Genomic DNA, 16,112 nt, shown 5'->3' with positions numbered 1-16,112 from the left:
GGCAACTTTAGGGCAGGATCTTGGGGTTTGGAGGGAGAAAGTGATGGAGAGGCTTCCCACTGAGGTAACCAGGTGACGGAGAGGCCCTTGGCAGAAGAGGAAGGGATCCAGATACAACCAGCAAAACAGGAAGAGGACTCACTTTGGAGTCACCTGTCTTGGGATAAGTTCATCCCTGATGCTTTGGGTCCTGGGGGTTGGGTTCTATCTCACCCTCTCCTCCACAGGCCAAGAAAGAGAATTAGGAATAAATTAACAGAGTCTAAGTGTCCCTCAGATGGCTTCATTGTCACCTGCACTCATGCTCAATATTCAAGAGACTGTCCAGGATTTGCAAAAGATCTGAGCAAGTTTAAGGGCTTCTATCCCAGTCTCTTAAGTGTAGGTGAGGGCTCCTCAAGGCAGAGCAGGATGGTGGCCTTGTCACTGTCCCTGGCCTGTGGTGGTCCAAGCTGGGGAGGGAAGGCAGCCAGTGAATCAGCTTGGGACCTCTTTAGGCCTTCCCCCATTTCCTCCTCCCCAGTGTTCCTTAGTGATGCTCTAAATCGTTACCACGATTTCCCACCCCGGTGGTATCACTCGTCTGAAAGAACCCTGAAACTTTCTTGCATCTCTGCCTATTCCAGAAACCTTGGCCAGTCATGGAAGGGGGAGGTTGGTCCAAAAAGCCTGTAGGTGTGGGGTGTGATACTCGCTGTAGCCACTACGGGGCGCGCGCAGGTCGCGGATTTCCCCGGTAGCTAATTCTCGAGTCCCCCCTACCCGGGCACTGTTAGTTAACCAGTTGATACCCAGTTTCTGCGCGCAGGTCCCCCACCTTGCCACCTCCAGCCGTGCTAGGTCGGGAGCAGGCCTCTGGCCTCTAGGCCTCTGGAGCGCGCGGAGCCCCTCTTTGTACTCACCCACGCCAACCGGCTTGGGACCCAGACACTGAAGTCTTTCTTCTCTCCAATCTTGGACAGTTCTGTCTCTATTTACTAGCCATGTGAATTGGCCAAATCACTTCACCTCCCTGAGCCTCAGTTTCCTCATCTGTCAAATGGGGGTTTATAAACACCTACCTCGCAGGGTTGTTGTGAGGATTTTATGCGATAATGTATGTAAAGCGCCTTGCACAGTGCCTGGCACACAGTAGGCGCTCAATAAATCTAAGCTTCCCTTTGTCCAACCTTGGCATCTCTTTCCTTTCACCGGCCCAGTCACTCCCCTGTGTCTCCCCACAAGACTCCACTGTTTCTTCCCGCCTGGTGGGGGGCTAGTGTGGGGGGGAACTCCTTTCTTTGATGGAAACTCCCAGCGCAACCCTATCACCCCCAGTCGGACTTTCCTTCCTTGCCCCCCACCCCACCCCCACTGGCTCTTCCCAGTGCCCCGGCGCACTCCCCCCACCCCCCATTCCGGGCAAGGGCTGAGTCAGCCTGGGTAAATTTAGCTGCCAACTCGGCGGGCGCGGGGGCTTCGCCCAGACTCAGTCCCAGAGTCCTGGCCGGCCGCCTCTGCCCCCATCCCTACCGAGTCACTCCAACTCCCGCTCAGCGTTCAGAGCCCAGCCCCATTCTCAAGCCATTTATGATTTTGGTCTTCAGTTATCTCGATGTCACTCCCGACCGGTACAGGTCAGGATGGGGTAGGAGAGAACAGAAGTTTGGGAGGTCCCTGGGCTGGACCCTGTGCTGGGGCAGGCTGACCTTGGTTCAGTGTGTATGTGTGTATGTAGGAATGTCTCTCTGGGCTTCTGAACCTGAGGAGACAGCAGTGATCAAAATTACCCTGGAGAGTTCATCTCAGAACCTGCCTGGGACCCACAATGTGGAGTTTCAATCAAGTTAGTTCTTGCTGGAGGAAGTAAAGGAAGTGAGGTTCACCTTGGGAAGAGATCAAAGTTTGCTGAAGTCTGTCTACCTTTCACCTGCAAGTCTAACTACTACCAATTCTAAGTACTAAGCATTTACTGAGGACCTGAGAGGAAGCAGGCCCTGGGTTGGGCTCCAGGAAAGAGAGGAATGAAGATGAAAACACACCAATAATGGCAGTAGTGAGCAGGAAGTGATAAGTATTATCAGGAGTCAAACAAGGGAGATTGTGTGGATTTTATGAGATCAGGAAGGGCTCCCTGAAGGAAGTGGCATCTGAGATAGAATTTGGGGAAAGGAGCTCCAAGTAGAGGGAAGAGCATAAACAGAGGTATGGATGTGGGGAAGCAGGGTATGTGTAGGAAATTACCAGTCTGATTAGACTGGAGTTGAGGGTACCTTCAGATAATGACAGGTGTGAAAACTGAGGGCAGGCTGAGGCGAGCCTGGCTCCCTCAGGAGTGTGTGCCCTAGACTTCTGGGCTTGAGAAGAGAATGGACTTGAGCCCAGGAGGAAGACGGAGGAAGGCTAGGGCAGTGGTGAGGGCATCTGCCTGGATTTTGCTATAGCCCAGGGGCTCCAGGCTGGTAGAAGAGGTGAGCCCTGAGGGTAGCGGAGGGGCTGGCGCTGTGGAGGGAGACTCCGCCATACAGCCAAAACCTCTGTGAGGTTGAACAAGCAAGAGGTCAGTTTCGAAGAGTTCACCCACACTGCTATCATTGTCGGTGAAATAGGGCAGCGTTGTGTTTAGAGTATGGACTCTGGGGCCTGGCAGCCTGCGTTTAGATCTTGCCTCTGTCTCACACTAGCTGTGTGACCTTGGGCAAGTTACTCAGTCTCTCTGTGTCTTGGTGTCCTCAGTTACAGGATGGGGTTATGAATAGTGCTTTTATTCATAGGCTTCTTGGGAGGATTAAATCATTCAATATGAAGAGCACTTGAAAAGAAAAATGTCTGGTGCTTAATAAAGGATATACAAGGGTTAAGCTCTGGTTATTATTTCTCTAGAGCTATTTCTTTAGTACTGGGGATATAAGAACAGAAGGGGAGAGGGAGAGAAGTAGAGGTTGGGAAGAGCAGGAGCAGGCAGCAGAGACCAGGTCAAGAGGAGAAAAGGGCCCTGGGGTGGAGACGCGGTCCCTTGAATGATAGGATGGTGTACAGGGAGCATTTGGGGAGTTAGGGTGACAGGAAACATACCCTGCTTCCCCAGAACATCTTACATCTTTGCCTAAGGGTAGAGTCAGCACTGGCTGCTAAAGATCTGGGGAGAAAGGGACAGAGAGAAGAGGAGGAGTGACTGTAGGTCTGGGGGCCTGCCCTTGGTGAGCCATATCTCAGACTGGCCCTACATGGCACTGTGGGTGGGAGGCTGGAGGCACCCTGCTGTGAAAATGACTTCTAAATCTGGCTTTGTCTGCCAGCTGGCCAGCCTCTCAGAAACGGAGGCCACAACCACCCCCAACCTTGGGACAGCCTCACAGGTCAGGTGTAGTGACAGCCGACGCAGGAGGGCGCGGTCCACTTGGGGCAGCAGCTCTCAGGTTAGCACAGGCCACTGCCCTGCCAACAGCCAGGTTCTTTCCATGGAAGCCCTTTTCTGTCCTGAATGGGGCCAGGTTAATACGGCTTTAGAGGGCCTAAGGACTCCCTCTCCTTTCAGTCTCCTGAGAGGCCTGGGACTTCCCTCAATCAGCCGCAAATGGGTAACAAAGAACCAGGCCATAATTCCGGGACTTTAGGGGATCCAGGGTCAGGAGTGAGCATAGGGCGTGTGAGGAAGAGAGGACCAGGAGAGATGGCTGGACATGAGTACAGAGGGAGTGGGTAGAGAGTGTCTGTGGAGAAAGGGGAGCACTCCCTCGGTTACTCATCTGGTCAGTCCTTCATTAAGCTTGTATGCCAGGTCCTAGGGACACACCAGGGACTCAGACAGGGCTCCTATTTTCAGGGAGCTTCCAGTCTAGAGTGTGTATGAGACAGGGCAAGGGATATGGGAGAGGAAACCCACAAAATCACTATAGTGTGGGCTGTACAACATAATATATGTTAATGAAGGCATTCCTGAGGATCTAGGCAAGCCTGTGAGAAGGATCAGTTCCCTGACAATGGGTGGCTTCGGGGAGTGGGAGATGAGTCACTGAGGTGCATCCAGACTGAGTGTAGGAAGGCTCAGTCTGGATACTGGTCCCTCGTCTCCATGTCTTCACATAGAGTGGGTTTCCTTCCTTGAAGCCCCTGATACTACAGAGCTTTTGATGAGTCCCTTTTTTAAATTTTTTATTTATTTTTATTTTTTTAAAAAGATTTTATTTATCTATCAGAGGGAGAGAGGGGGAGAGAGCAAGCACAGGCAGACAGAATGGCAGGCAGAGGCAGAGGGAGAAGCAGGCTCCCTGCGGAGCAAAGAGCCCGATGTGGGATCATGAACTGAGCCGAAGGCAGCTGCTCAACCAACTGAGCCACCCAGGCGTCCCTTGATGAGTCCCTTTTAAAGAAGAATTACTTCATCCATCTGTCTATCCATCCATGCATGCCTCCACCCTTCTGTTCATCCCAGCATGCATCCACCCATCTATACATCCCACTATCCATTTATCCATCCATCTCCCAACCCTCTGTGGTCCAGCCAGCCATTTATCCGTCCATTCGTTCACTCATGTATTTATCCACCATCCGCCATCTCTTTCTTCTCTCTCTTTTTTAAAGATTTTATTTATTTATTTGACAGACAGAAGTCACAAGTAGGCAGAGAGGCAGGCAGAGAGAGAGAGGAGGAAGCAGGCTCCCTGGTGAGCACAGAGCCCAGTGTGGGGCTCGATCCCAGGACCTTGGGATCATGACCTGAGCCGAAGGCAGAGGCTTTAACCCACAGAGCCACCCAGGCACCCCTCTTTCTTCTCTTAATGATGACATCTGATGTCCCTAGCTCCATGCCACAAAGAATGCCAAGATGAACAAAACATGAACCCATGTCCTCAGGAAGGTAGAAGCCTAGTAAGAGGATAAGTAACTTACACAGATAACCTTCTACGGGACGGCCTGTATATGCTGTTAACCAAAGCCTTGCAAAATGCTGCTTCAGGAAGGCCATCTTGCCAAGGGAAATTAGAAGGGCCTGATGGAGGGAGGGACATTCCAGATGGGTTTCAATGGGGAAAATGGGGAAGAGGCGTATTCCAGGGTATGGGCAAAGGTAGAGAAGTGGGAAAGCATGAAGGCTTCACAGGGAACAGAGGCACTGGGGAATGCAGAGGTGCAGGGACTCGGGAACAGTGTGTGTGGGTTAAATCATGAAATGGCCTGGAAAGCAAGGATAAACGTTTAAGCTTTAGTGAAAGGAATTGAAGAAGACAGAAGGGGCAGAGAGTTGTTGAGCTGCGAATGTCCCAGTTGCCTCCTCAACATCTATATCATTGTTTTCTCTGCTGCCTGGTTATGACCTTCACTGGTCTTGTTACGTTGTGAAATCCCCTGCTGGACCATGAGTTGCTCAAGGCTAGTGCCTTTGGTTTAGCTCCATATCCCCTACAGGCTTGACCTGGAACAGGCTTTCCGTAAATGCTGGCAGAAGGTAAGAACAAATTATAAAATCGTGTAACAGGGACACTGGCACAGCAATTCAGCCTCAGATGTACAGAAGGAGAAGGGGTCTCCTGCCTTGTGTTCTCACCCTCCTGGCATAGGGAATAACCCCGCTTCCTTTGCTGGAATCTCTCCAGGAGCTCTTCCAAGAGGCACCACAAGGTGGCGCTGTTCCAACTGTAGCGCTGCGTTCTGCCAAGGTCCTTAAAATGTTCGCAGTTGGAGGAGTGCCCATTCAAGAACTGTCCCTGGATCGTCTAGACATTTCCTTTCCAGCAAGTGCTGAGACAGAATAAAAAGGCTAAGTGCAGCTATGGAAAAGAAGAGCCAACAGACCCCCAACTCCAGTGTAAGAACTGGCCTCATCTATCCATCCATTCCCTGGACAGTACCTACAGTGTCAGGTACAGTATTAGGGTCTTGGAAAACCAACAGGGACCAAGACATAGTTCCTGCCCTCAAAGAGCTCAACATCTAGTCCTAATCAAAACCCAAATCTTCCTGGGACACCTGGGTGGCTCAGTTGGTTGGACGACTTCCTTCGGCTCAGGTCATGATCCCAGAGTCCTGGGATCGAGTCCCGCATCGGGCTCCCAGCTCCATGGGGAGTCTGCTTTGCTCTCTGACCTTCTTCTCACTCATGCTCTCTCTCACTGTCTCTCTCTCAAATAAATAAATAAATAAAATCTTTAAAAAAAAAACACCCAAATCTTCCTTTGCTATCTTTCTCTCTTTTACACACACATACACACACAGAGATGCACACACAGACACATACACACACCTGTTCCCCAGACCAATGCCCTTGACTTGGGAAGCCATCTCCACATGAAATCTACTCTTTGGCACGCTCACCCTCCCAAATCCACGTTTCTCCCTAAGGTTACTGTATGGCCACGTTAGTATGATCCTTAGATGTTCCCTCCTGGGCTGATTCCTTTTGTCTTTTCTGATCTCCCTGACCAGCCCTTTCCTAGTCTCTCTCCCAACCTCCCCCATCACATCCACAGCCATGCTGCCAGCTCTGGAGGCTCTAGGGACCTCCCGAGAGTATGCCTGGTATGGATTAGGGCCTCCCAGTATTTTGCAGATCTGAAGGCTACAGGAACACAAAGGTGGAACCGCAGAAGGGCCCTATGAGACTCTGGTGTCACCAGTCCAGAGATGAGAAAACCAAAATCTCAGAAACATGTCCCTGTGTGGCCTGGGGCTCTGCCAGCCAAACCTGTTCCAGGCTGCCTTCCTTTCCTATCCACTTTGGGGGGACCGGGCTTCTCCCTATCTGCAACTCCATAGTCATGGCTATGGGAGACACTGGTTGAGAGGTGAAGCATTGTGGGACATTGTCCGCTTTCCCAAGATGCTCTAGGGCCCAACTTAGCCCTTGGCGGGTTTGGGAGAAGAGAGGAGGGAGGGTTGGTGCTGAGAGTGGGAGCCAGGCCCATCGAGGTCCCGGGAGTGAATGCCGCATTGTTGGCCAGGCCAGAGTCACAGATAATTACCTCAATTAGTGACAATGGGAGAGTAATAAATACAGGCTTAGTGTCTCCTACCCCACCAGGGCTCCGAAGATTAATCCAGGCTGACGGGCGGGCCCTGAAAGGCGTGATGGACAATTCATTAAACTCCCCAAATGCCGCACAACCTGGGCGTGAAGGCTGAGTTAGCCCCCTGGGGGCTGCGCCTTTGTCCTGATTGTGTGTCTCCGCCGCAGCCGAGCCCGGCAGCCCCCAGAGAGTGGGGAGGTGAGTGGGGCTCCCCCAGCCCGGCCAGGCGGCGGGAGGATTAGGCCTCGGTCCGTCCCTGGTTGCCCTGGCACACCAGCCCGGCCGGGCTGGAATGTCCGTGGGGGGGAGCCCGCCGAGCGGAGGGGCGGGGCCGACAAGGTGGGGTAAGGGGGGCACACAAAACCAGGGGCAGGAGGAGTTAATTAGACGCCAGCCGAGGAGGGCGAGGGGCCACAATAGGGCCCAAGGGCCGCCAGGGACGGCCCCTTCACTTCCGAGGATTAATAGGGAGGAGGGAGAGGGGAGGGGTTCAGCCCTGGGGGAGGAGAGCTGGAAGCTTCCCAGGGTGGCACTGCCCCCTTTTGCCCAACTTGGCACCTACTTGGCAAGTGGCTGGGAAGCAGGAGGCTCTGGCAGCCTGGGCAGGTGTCCCCTCAACATCTCAGAGAGTGGCTCTTTCTTCCTGGCCTACCCTGGGAGATAGCTGGGCAGGGAGGCAAGAAAGGATCCTTCGTTTCTCTAGGGAATAGTGGGAGCAAGAATGTTTGAGGGCCCTGGTTCTCCACATCCCGCCTGGCTCTGCCAACCTGTTGAGGCAGAACTGGGAGCCTGGAGCTTTACCCTTCCTGGTGATACTGCCAGGTTCAAGTCCAGAAGTCCATAGGGGGGCTTGGCGCTGATGTGAACATGTGGGAGCGGGGCTGCTGTGTGTGCATGAATGAATGCAGACACACTCACGGGTGCTGGTGTGCTTATGCATGGGGCCTGAGGCTCAGCAAACCCCTAGCGAGTGCCCGTTGAATGAATGAATGAACTTTGGCTTTGCTGAGAGTTAATGAGTATGAGTATGAGAAAGAGAAGGGGTGCTGAGCTGCCCCATGACCCAGGTTGGCGTTGGGCCCTCTCCTTCTGAGGTCCCCACTGTGGCTGGGGAAGCAATGGAACCCCACCTCCGAGCAGATGAGCCAATGTCCAGGAAAAATGAAGAGGTGGTGGTTCCTTCACTTTGAAAAGGGCAAAAAAAAATTGCAGAAGCGTCTTGGAAGCCCCACTTCCTCCTGGGCCCCAGGAGCAGGGCAGCCCTGGCTCCTCCCTCGGAGCCACCCCACCCTATCCCCTCCCAGGGAATGACAAGGGAGCGAGTTGGCGGCAGTTCCCCGGGCATATTTATAACCTGCTGCTCGCTCACCAGCGTCTGCTTTTAGCCCAGACGGGGGAGGGGGCCGGGGGGTGGTCTGTCTCCTGCTGGGCGCCCCGGCTGGGTGTGGAAAGAGTGAGTAAGGGTGAGTGGTGGGCAGCTCTGTATGGATATTCCTGCTCACACCACAGCCAAACAGCTTATTTTCTCCTCATTTTGTTATTTTTCTCCCTCTGGCCTGGAGTGGAGGACGGAGCCAGCCTGAGGTGGTGGGGGGGCTAGACCCTGGGGTATTTGCAGCCCCACTGACGGGGTTTTTCCAGGGTGCGTGTGGTGGGGTGTGTGTGTGTGGTGCTGGCTCGCTGACCCCCTGGGGACTGTGCAGCCTTGCCATCTCGGTCCTCTCAGCTTTTCCGCTCCCCCCCAGGATATTTCAGGACTGGTGCCTCCCTCACTTGCTGAGGCCAACCGTGCATCCGGGGTCCCTGGCAGCCTCGGGTCCCACTGGATGTGTGGCACCTGGCACCTAAGATCAAAGGTGGGCGGAAGGATAACCAGAGCAGATAGGGCAGAGCCGGGCATTGGGCCGATTCACGCCAGCACTAGCCTCTCTAGGCACAACCCTCCGTGAGGATGGCACAGAAGATTGGAACATCAAAAGAATTTGCTTTGGGGCTCCTGTGTGGCTCAGTCAGTTAAGCAACTGCCTTTGGCTCAGGTCTTGATCCCAGGGTCCTGCAATCGAGCCCCTTCTTGGGTTCCCTGCTCAGCAGGAAGCCTGTTTCTCTCTCTCCCTCTCCCCCTCCCCTCTGCTCATGCTCTCTCGCTCTCAAATAAATAAATAAATAAATAATCTTTAAAAAGAGAGAGAGAGAGAGAGAGAGAGAGAGAATTAGCTTATATATAATGTTTTGCAGATCCTATCCCCCTTTTGCTTGTCTCCCCAACTTTTTCCTTAGTGCATGGCCCTTCGAGGGCCAGGCTTTATTCTGCACTTCCCTACGCACCATGAATTTCCAGGCCCTGGAAGTGAAGGACCTCCACGCAGCAGACTTGGTTATGGGGTCTGTCCTTAAACCTCAGGGGTGTGCAGAGGGTTTTCTACTCCACCGAGCCTTCACAGCACCCCCCTATTATTCTAACAATATGCATAGATGTGCTTGATTCCCTGGCCACATTGGAAACTCCTCCCAGTGGGCTCTTAGGGCCCCGTATCCCCAGCATTTGGCACATGCCTGGCACAGAAGAGGCATCAGCCAGTGTTCAAATGACCCGGATTTTCATGGACATGATCTCCTCTGAACCTCATCGCCTTCCGGAGGGAGAAGACTTGTACTGACAACCCTCCCTGTTCAATAGACAAGGTAGCAGGCTGAGAAAACAACATATTTGTTGAAAATCGAAGTAGAGCCAGACCAGGAATCATTGCTTCCCTTTACCCTTCTTCCCGCTGCCGCATGTCAGCTCTGCTCAGAGGCCCCAGCGTGTGGGCCTGAAAGCTGATACCAGTTCCAGCTCTTGGAGTTCGGAGTTAGGTGAGAGTGGTCGAGGACAGCTGCCAAGCCCTCAGCTCCCCAACCGCTGCTTCTCCCCAACTCTGGGCATTGTCCAACAGGGGCCCAAGCCCCCTCTCCTGCCTCTGGCAGTCCATTAACTTCTTGCTTTGGGAGCCCGGGGACCTAATAATTCATTGGATTATAGACTGGACATTCTATGCAGGGGGTTCTTTACTGGAAACCCAAGGCTTATGGGGTGCCTTCTACTCTGGATCAATACGTTTTCAATCCCCGCCCCACCCCCCAACTGCCCATCAGAGCTGAGCTGGTGCTGGCTTGGCAGATGCAGAAAAAGGGAAAGGGATGTCTTTTGCAGGCTTGAGCAGATCCTGGCTCCACTCCCCTACCCCCACACATACCCCAAAGGCCAACAGGGGTCAGAGTTCACATATCCAGGGAGAGGTGGGAGGCGGCCACAACAGCAAAAGAGTCCTGGGGAGAGGGGGAAATTCTCCAGTTGTCTGGGATCAGTTGCTGCCCTGGGGGGGGGGTACTTCATAGCTCCCCCCTGCCCTTATGTCCTCCCCTGGGGAGAAGTATTAAGATTAGGGATAGGCATTAGAGCTTAGGAAGGGGTTAGTGTTTGTCTGAAGTTAGGGTTAAGGCTAAGGTTAGACCTAGACCTAGGGTTGGGGAGAGGATTAGGGTTAGAGATAAGGTTTAGGGTGTGGGTGCGCTTAGTACTCCTGCCCTCTCTGGTGAATATGCACACGGAGGTATCTGTATTACTGGTAAAAGTCCTCTTTCAGGCTTTTTATGGGAATGGCTAACTTAATAGTTCGGTTATGGACCACACTTGGGTTTCCTTTTGGTTACATGGGTTTAAGCCCAAACTTCTGTTTGGATTCTTGGCCCTCCTGCTCCCTTCTGCTCCCTGACCATCAACTCTGAGCTTTTGGGTTCAGAACTAGAGCCCATTATGTGACCTGAATCCTCCTGAACCCAAGGTTGGGAGCTGGGGTCTAATAAGGTGTTTCCTTCTCTTGGGGAGGGAAGTACCTTCCCCACTGCTCCATACCCTGACCACAGATGAAGCAGATAGGCTTCAGGGACCAAACACTATACAGCAGCACCCTTTCTGCTTGGATTTCTCTTTCTTTGGTTTCTTTTCACAACACAGTCATAGCTATCAATCAGTTGTGGCTATTTTCACAACTCCCAATAGGAAAGACAGGCTCAGAGTTTGTTTGTTTGTTTGTTTGTTTGTTTGATCCCCGTTTAGCGAGGGAAGAAACTGAGGGTGTTTGGACTTGCCCGATATCACACAGCCAGTTGGTGTTCAAATAGGAAGAAGAATCCTACAGGGTCTCTCGGCTCCTGGAAAGGTTCTTCTGGAGACCTGGTCCCCCAATGGCCTCATTAAGGTCATCCAAGGGTCAGAATCCCAAGGTCCTCTTGCAGGGCTATGACAGTAGTCCCCAACAAGGGATCCTATTTGTTTAAGAGAGGTAAACCATACCGTGTTCTGGATTCAAGGAAAAGCCACCAAGTCATTGATAAAAATAGAGATTTTATTTTGCAGAGGAAGATACTACATTGGTGGGGGCGAGGAGCCACTAATAGCTACAATGGAAGGAAATACTGATTCCGGTAGGCAACAGCATCTTTGAGAAATTGGGGAGAGGGGAAGAGGGATCCAAAAGAGGCTGGAGAGCAAAAGGGGAGAAGAAGGGAGAGGGATTTAATTGGGGTGGATGGAAGTGGTCTCTGCAAGCCAGGCTGGAACCCAGCATAATAAATAGTTTTATTTACAACAACCAAACTCGTGGCTTTGTATCCACGATTCAGTGCAAATTATTTACACACTGATGAGGAGGCAGGACAGGAAGGGGTAGGAGGTGGCCAAGAGAGGCATGGCTCACAGCTGTTCAATGGCTCCATGACAGAGGCTGGGAGAATTGGGGGTATTTCTCCTGGGCCCCCCAACCTCGTTTTCCACATCACCACAGCTGCCCTCTCACTCTGGCCCCTCCTGGTTCAGCTATAGGCCGGGAGGAGAAAGGCCCTGATGCCCAGGTGTGTGTTCAGGGTCTGGGCCCTTGGCAGGAGAATGGGAAGAGCACGATGGGCCCTGGAGAAAAACTGAGGTTAAAGGGGAGATGGAGAGAGGCAAGGAGGTCACTGGCCCGGTGGGGGAAGTCCAACGGGGCCGTCAGAAGCTGACCCCCACAGGGGAGGGAACAGAATCCTTCTCTCTCCTCCTGGCCAAGCAGGGGGCAGTGCAACAAGGGGTCTCCCGGGAGAGGGAGGGAGGTAGGTCCGGGGCAGGTCCGTCAGGATGGCAAGAGGGTTCGTGCCGGCCCAGGCAAGTGGTTTCAGGAGTCCCCAGGTAGGAGGAGGTGGGGGAAATGATCGCGCACGTAGGAATCCCCGGGAGTGCGGCTGGAGGGACCCGGAGGGTGCGAAGGGAGGGTGGGTGTTCTGTTTGGAGGCGGGCGAGAGGACAGCGCTCTTGGAGGCGAGTCCGCGCCGTGGATTCACAGACACTCGTGCAGTACGCGCGTGTGCGTGCAGTTGCGGCAACTGACGTGGCAGCACCAGTGAAAGGTGCAGTTGCAGCGCTCCGTGACGCGCTGTGTGCGCGTGCGGTGGCCCCGGCCACAACAGAGCAGCTCGCAGCCGTCCAGCGCGGGCGACGAGCTGTTGCAGGCGCGCCCCGCCGTGCCCGCTGTCCCCAGGCGTCCGCTGTACGTGCAGAAATTGGGCGATTTCTCAAAGTAGACAAGGTCGTGGGGGGAGGGCGGCTTGTGCGCGGGGTCTTCGGGCTCCAAGCGCAGCAGCTCTGCCCGCGAGGCGCGGTTGCTGCCGCGGTTGCCGTAGAGTACGCGCGAGGCGCCATCGAATCTGTCACGTAGCACGTCGCCCACCGCGCGCAGCGTGGGCAGCCGCATCCAGCACGTGCGCACCGTGCACGAGCCAGACATCCCGTGGCACTTGCACTCCTGGCGCATCTCGGAGAACACGGTCTGGGAGGAAAGAGGTAGAAAGTGGGTCCCACGACACTGTCACAGCCAGAGCCATTATTCCAGATACTGCCCCCTCCCGGACCCTGCCAGGACCTCCGCAAGCGCGGAAGGGAGGAAGGGGAAGGGAAGCGTGAAGTCGTCGCGCCGAGATTTGGACACCAGGCCCAACTCCACGCTCCACGCCGGACGTGGTCCCGGCCTCCAAGCCTCGATTTTTTTTTTTTTTTCAATTATTAACCCGGAGGGGGCTGTAGGCAATACATCCCACGGGCTGCCTGACTTGTAACCTCTTCACTTCTACCTGACCTGCGCACTCTCTTCCATTCTCTGCCTTCCCTTCCAAACTTCCGCACCCTCTGGACGTCCTCTTCTGGTTCCCTGCCCTGACGCCTGGCCCTATCACCCACCGTTACTGCCCAGATTCGAGGTCAGCCCCTGCTCAGGGACTCGGAGATCCCCGCCACTGCGCTTCCGGGCAGAACCCCTGAAGCCCGCTCACCGTGCGGCCCGCCTCGTTGTTGTGAAGGTTCATGAGGAAGCGCAGGTCCCGCCCCTTCTCCCCGGAGTCCACAAACTCCCTGCCGAAGAGGCGGCCGAAGTCGATGTTGTCGCTGCAGCCCCCCCAGTGCCAATCGGGGCCCCCAGGACCCCGCCGCCGGTAGTCGCACGTGCAAGACTCGATGGAGCCCTCCGAGCAGGAGCGTGCCACTGAATGCGTAACCCCCGCGGAGGTGATGGCGAAGATAAACGCGGTTTCCCGACAGCCTGTGAGGGAAGGGAGCGGGGATGAGCGAGAAGGTAACGCGAGGGGAGTCGGGGGGTGGGGGCGGGGGATGGCCAGCCTTCTCAATGGAGGGTTCGGGACCCTAGAGGCCGGTGCCCCGACTCCGCCCTTGGAGTCCCGAGAGCCAGGCGGCCCGCTGCGCTGGGAAGCTGGGCTCCTAGAGAAAGCACGTGCGTGGGCACGCAACCCTGACCACGCTTGTGATCACGCGCTCCTGAGACTCTGAGACTCGGGGCGCGCTTGGCTCCTCAGTGGAAGTGGGGCAGCTCAAGAAAGAAAAACCGAGAAGAGGAGAGAGGACGAACTCTGCACTGTCAAGACCTCTCTCCGCAGCCCAGACTTTCGGTCCCGTGTCAGCGATGCGAGCCTTGCTGGACTTGGAGGCGAGACGCTCTGGCAGAGATCAGCTTCCCGGGCGCCTTTCAGAGGGGCCGGGAAAGCGGGGGCCAGCCAGCGTCCACGACTTAGAACTTGCTTCTACTTGGGCGGTGGCGCAGAAAAGTTCAGCTTCGCGCGCGAGGTGCACCGCTGGGAAACGCCTGGCAGAACGAGTCTGGCCCAGAGCTGGCGCTGGGCATGAAGCTCTTGGCGGGTTGATCTTGTAACCTGTGGGCGCCCGGGACATCTTCCCTACACTCGCCCGCCCCTGCCCTGTGGGTGACCCTGCGTTCCCCTGGCCCCGGAAGCGTCTCTTTCCTGGGTACCCACCTCGGTTGACGATCTTGCCGAAGAGGTGGGGCCCCGGAGCCGTGGGGCAGTTCCAGCGGCGGTTGCGGAACTGCCACTTGCACTCTCGCACCGCGCTCTGCAGTCCCCCGCTCACGCTGTGCAGGATTCCTGGGTTCTGGCGTATCAGCCGCCGCTGTTTGCGGCTCAGCAGCTGAAGACTGGGCTCCAGCACCAGTTGTAGACTCTTGGAGTCGGTCAGCAGGTTCGTGGAGGAGGCTACGTTCACGATGCCCCTGGTGATGTGCATGGTAGGAGCTCAAGCTCTGCAAGGGGACTTGCGCCCTAAGCAAAAAAGTCGTGTCTACCCTGTCCTCTTCCTGGGGCTATTTGCCTGGGAGAGCCACAGGACATCAGCGATGAGGTAAAGACTCCGGGCTCCCTGGCTCACTAGTCTGAAAAGAATGGGCGTCCCTAGTTTTGCGCAGGACCACTGGGGGCCCTGGCTCTGGGGACTGGACAGAGAAGGCATGGGAAACATGAAGACCAGGTGTTCACCTTGGCTCTGAGGGACGGCTTCAGGGCAGGTGGGGAGGGAATCCTGGCCTGGGATCCATGCCCACCCAAGAGGTGAAATGCTTAGGAGTCCCACCCTTTTCATCTCTCCTTTCTGAGCCCCGGCCTGGCTCTACGCTGCCCGAGACAGGGAAACCTGTGGTGTGGCTACCACCGTGAGGCTGGTCTGGGGCTCACGGATGAAGGGCGGTCCTAGATGGGAGTGGGCTCCCTGCCTGGAGAACCGTGGGCCGCGGCGGGCGGACCATTCACCCACCTCATCAGAACTAGATTCTCTGGAGCAGCTGCGCTCCAGAGCGCCCCTCGGTGTCTCGGAGGCAAGTCAGTGCGGTGGAGGGAGCCTGTCTGCGGATGGATCCCAGAGCGTGGGAGCGGACTGGGGCTGGTCCCTGGCTCTGCGCCCCGGGACAAGTGGCGACCCCGCACCAGCTCACTTACCACCATCGGCCACTGCTGTTGGCGGCCAGGGCTGCAGGCAGAGCGGCCAGCGCCAGCAACAGCGCAGCAGAAACCCAGCCGGGCAGCTGCGCCCAGTGCCCCATGGCCTGCCCGGCCTCGCCGCCTCTGTGCTGAAGTTGGGGCGGCTTTGGCTGCTGCCCGCGACGGTGGGACGGGACGCGGCGGTGGCGGCAGTGGCGAGAGTTCGCAGTCTGGCTCTAACAGCCCTGGGGGCGGGCGGCGGGCAGCATGGCTCGCGGTCCCAGCTGGTGGGCTGTGGCAGCCACGGCGGGCGGCACCGCCTCTTATAGTTGCGGCTCTGGCTGAAGTGACGATAGGAGGCTGCCCCGCCGGGCCACACTGTGGCACCAGGGCGCACCGGTCAGGGGCGCAGACAATGGGCAGCGAGCGGGGCCGTGGCTCCCGCCGGTCTGAGCCGAGAGCTGACGGGCTGGCCGTCGGGGCTCACCCCCGCCCCCTGCCCGGTGGCTCCCGCCTCCCTGCCTGCACTGGCCGCCGACCCCTCCCCTTGGGACGCCCTCCCACGCGCGCCCGCCTCACTCCTCTTCGCGTCCGGAGCCCGTCGGGGACCAGCGTCCGCCAGGGGGCGAGGCGATAGTGTGCTACCGGGAGAGTCTGCGGCAGCCCAGCCGCTTCGCCATCGCCGGCCGTGGGGTCCCTCGACGTCAGCCCGGCCCCGCTGGCGTCCCCTCTCTCCCCACTCCTGAGTAGGGGAAGGAAAGGAAAGCTGTCGTTCTGGGCAGCGACTCCGGGGAGACGCCTCCTTCCCAGGAACCCCCCCCCCCCGACCCCGCCCCGACG

The 16,112-nt window shown here is 56.1% G+C and overlaps 1 protein-coding gene across 1 annotated transcript; it reads right to left on the bottom strand.

The window, feature by feature from the left end:
- Positions 1-11,353: 11,353 nt before the first annotated feature.
- Positions 11,354-16,076, bottom strand: WNT1 (Wnt family member 1). The gene is made up of 4 exons (XM_082740738.1): positions 15,291-16,076; positions 14,319-14,572; positions 13,326-13,591; positions 11,354-12,826 (listed from the first exon to the last, which is right to left on the bottom strand). The coding sequence occupies exons 1-4, from the start codon at positions 15,392-15,394 to the stop codon at positions 12,338-12,340; spliced, it is 1,113 nt and encodes a 370-aa protein (XP_082596864.1). The 5' UTR covers positions 15,395-16,076; the 3' UTR covers positions 11,354-12,337.
- Between the last annotated feature and the right edge of the window lie 36 nt (positions 16,077-16,112).

This window comes from Mustela nivalis (genome assembly GCF_964662115.1).
Source record: "Mustela nivalis genome assembly, chromosome: 7".
NCBI classification, from domain to species: domain Eukaryota; kingdom Metazoa; phylum Chordata; class Mammalia; order Carnivora; family Mustelidae; genus Mustela; species Mustela nivalis.
This window is presented reverse-complemented; position numbering and strand designations above follow the sequence as displayed.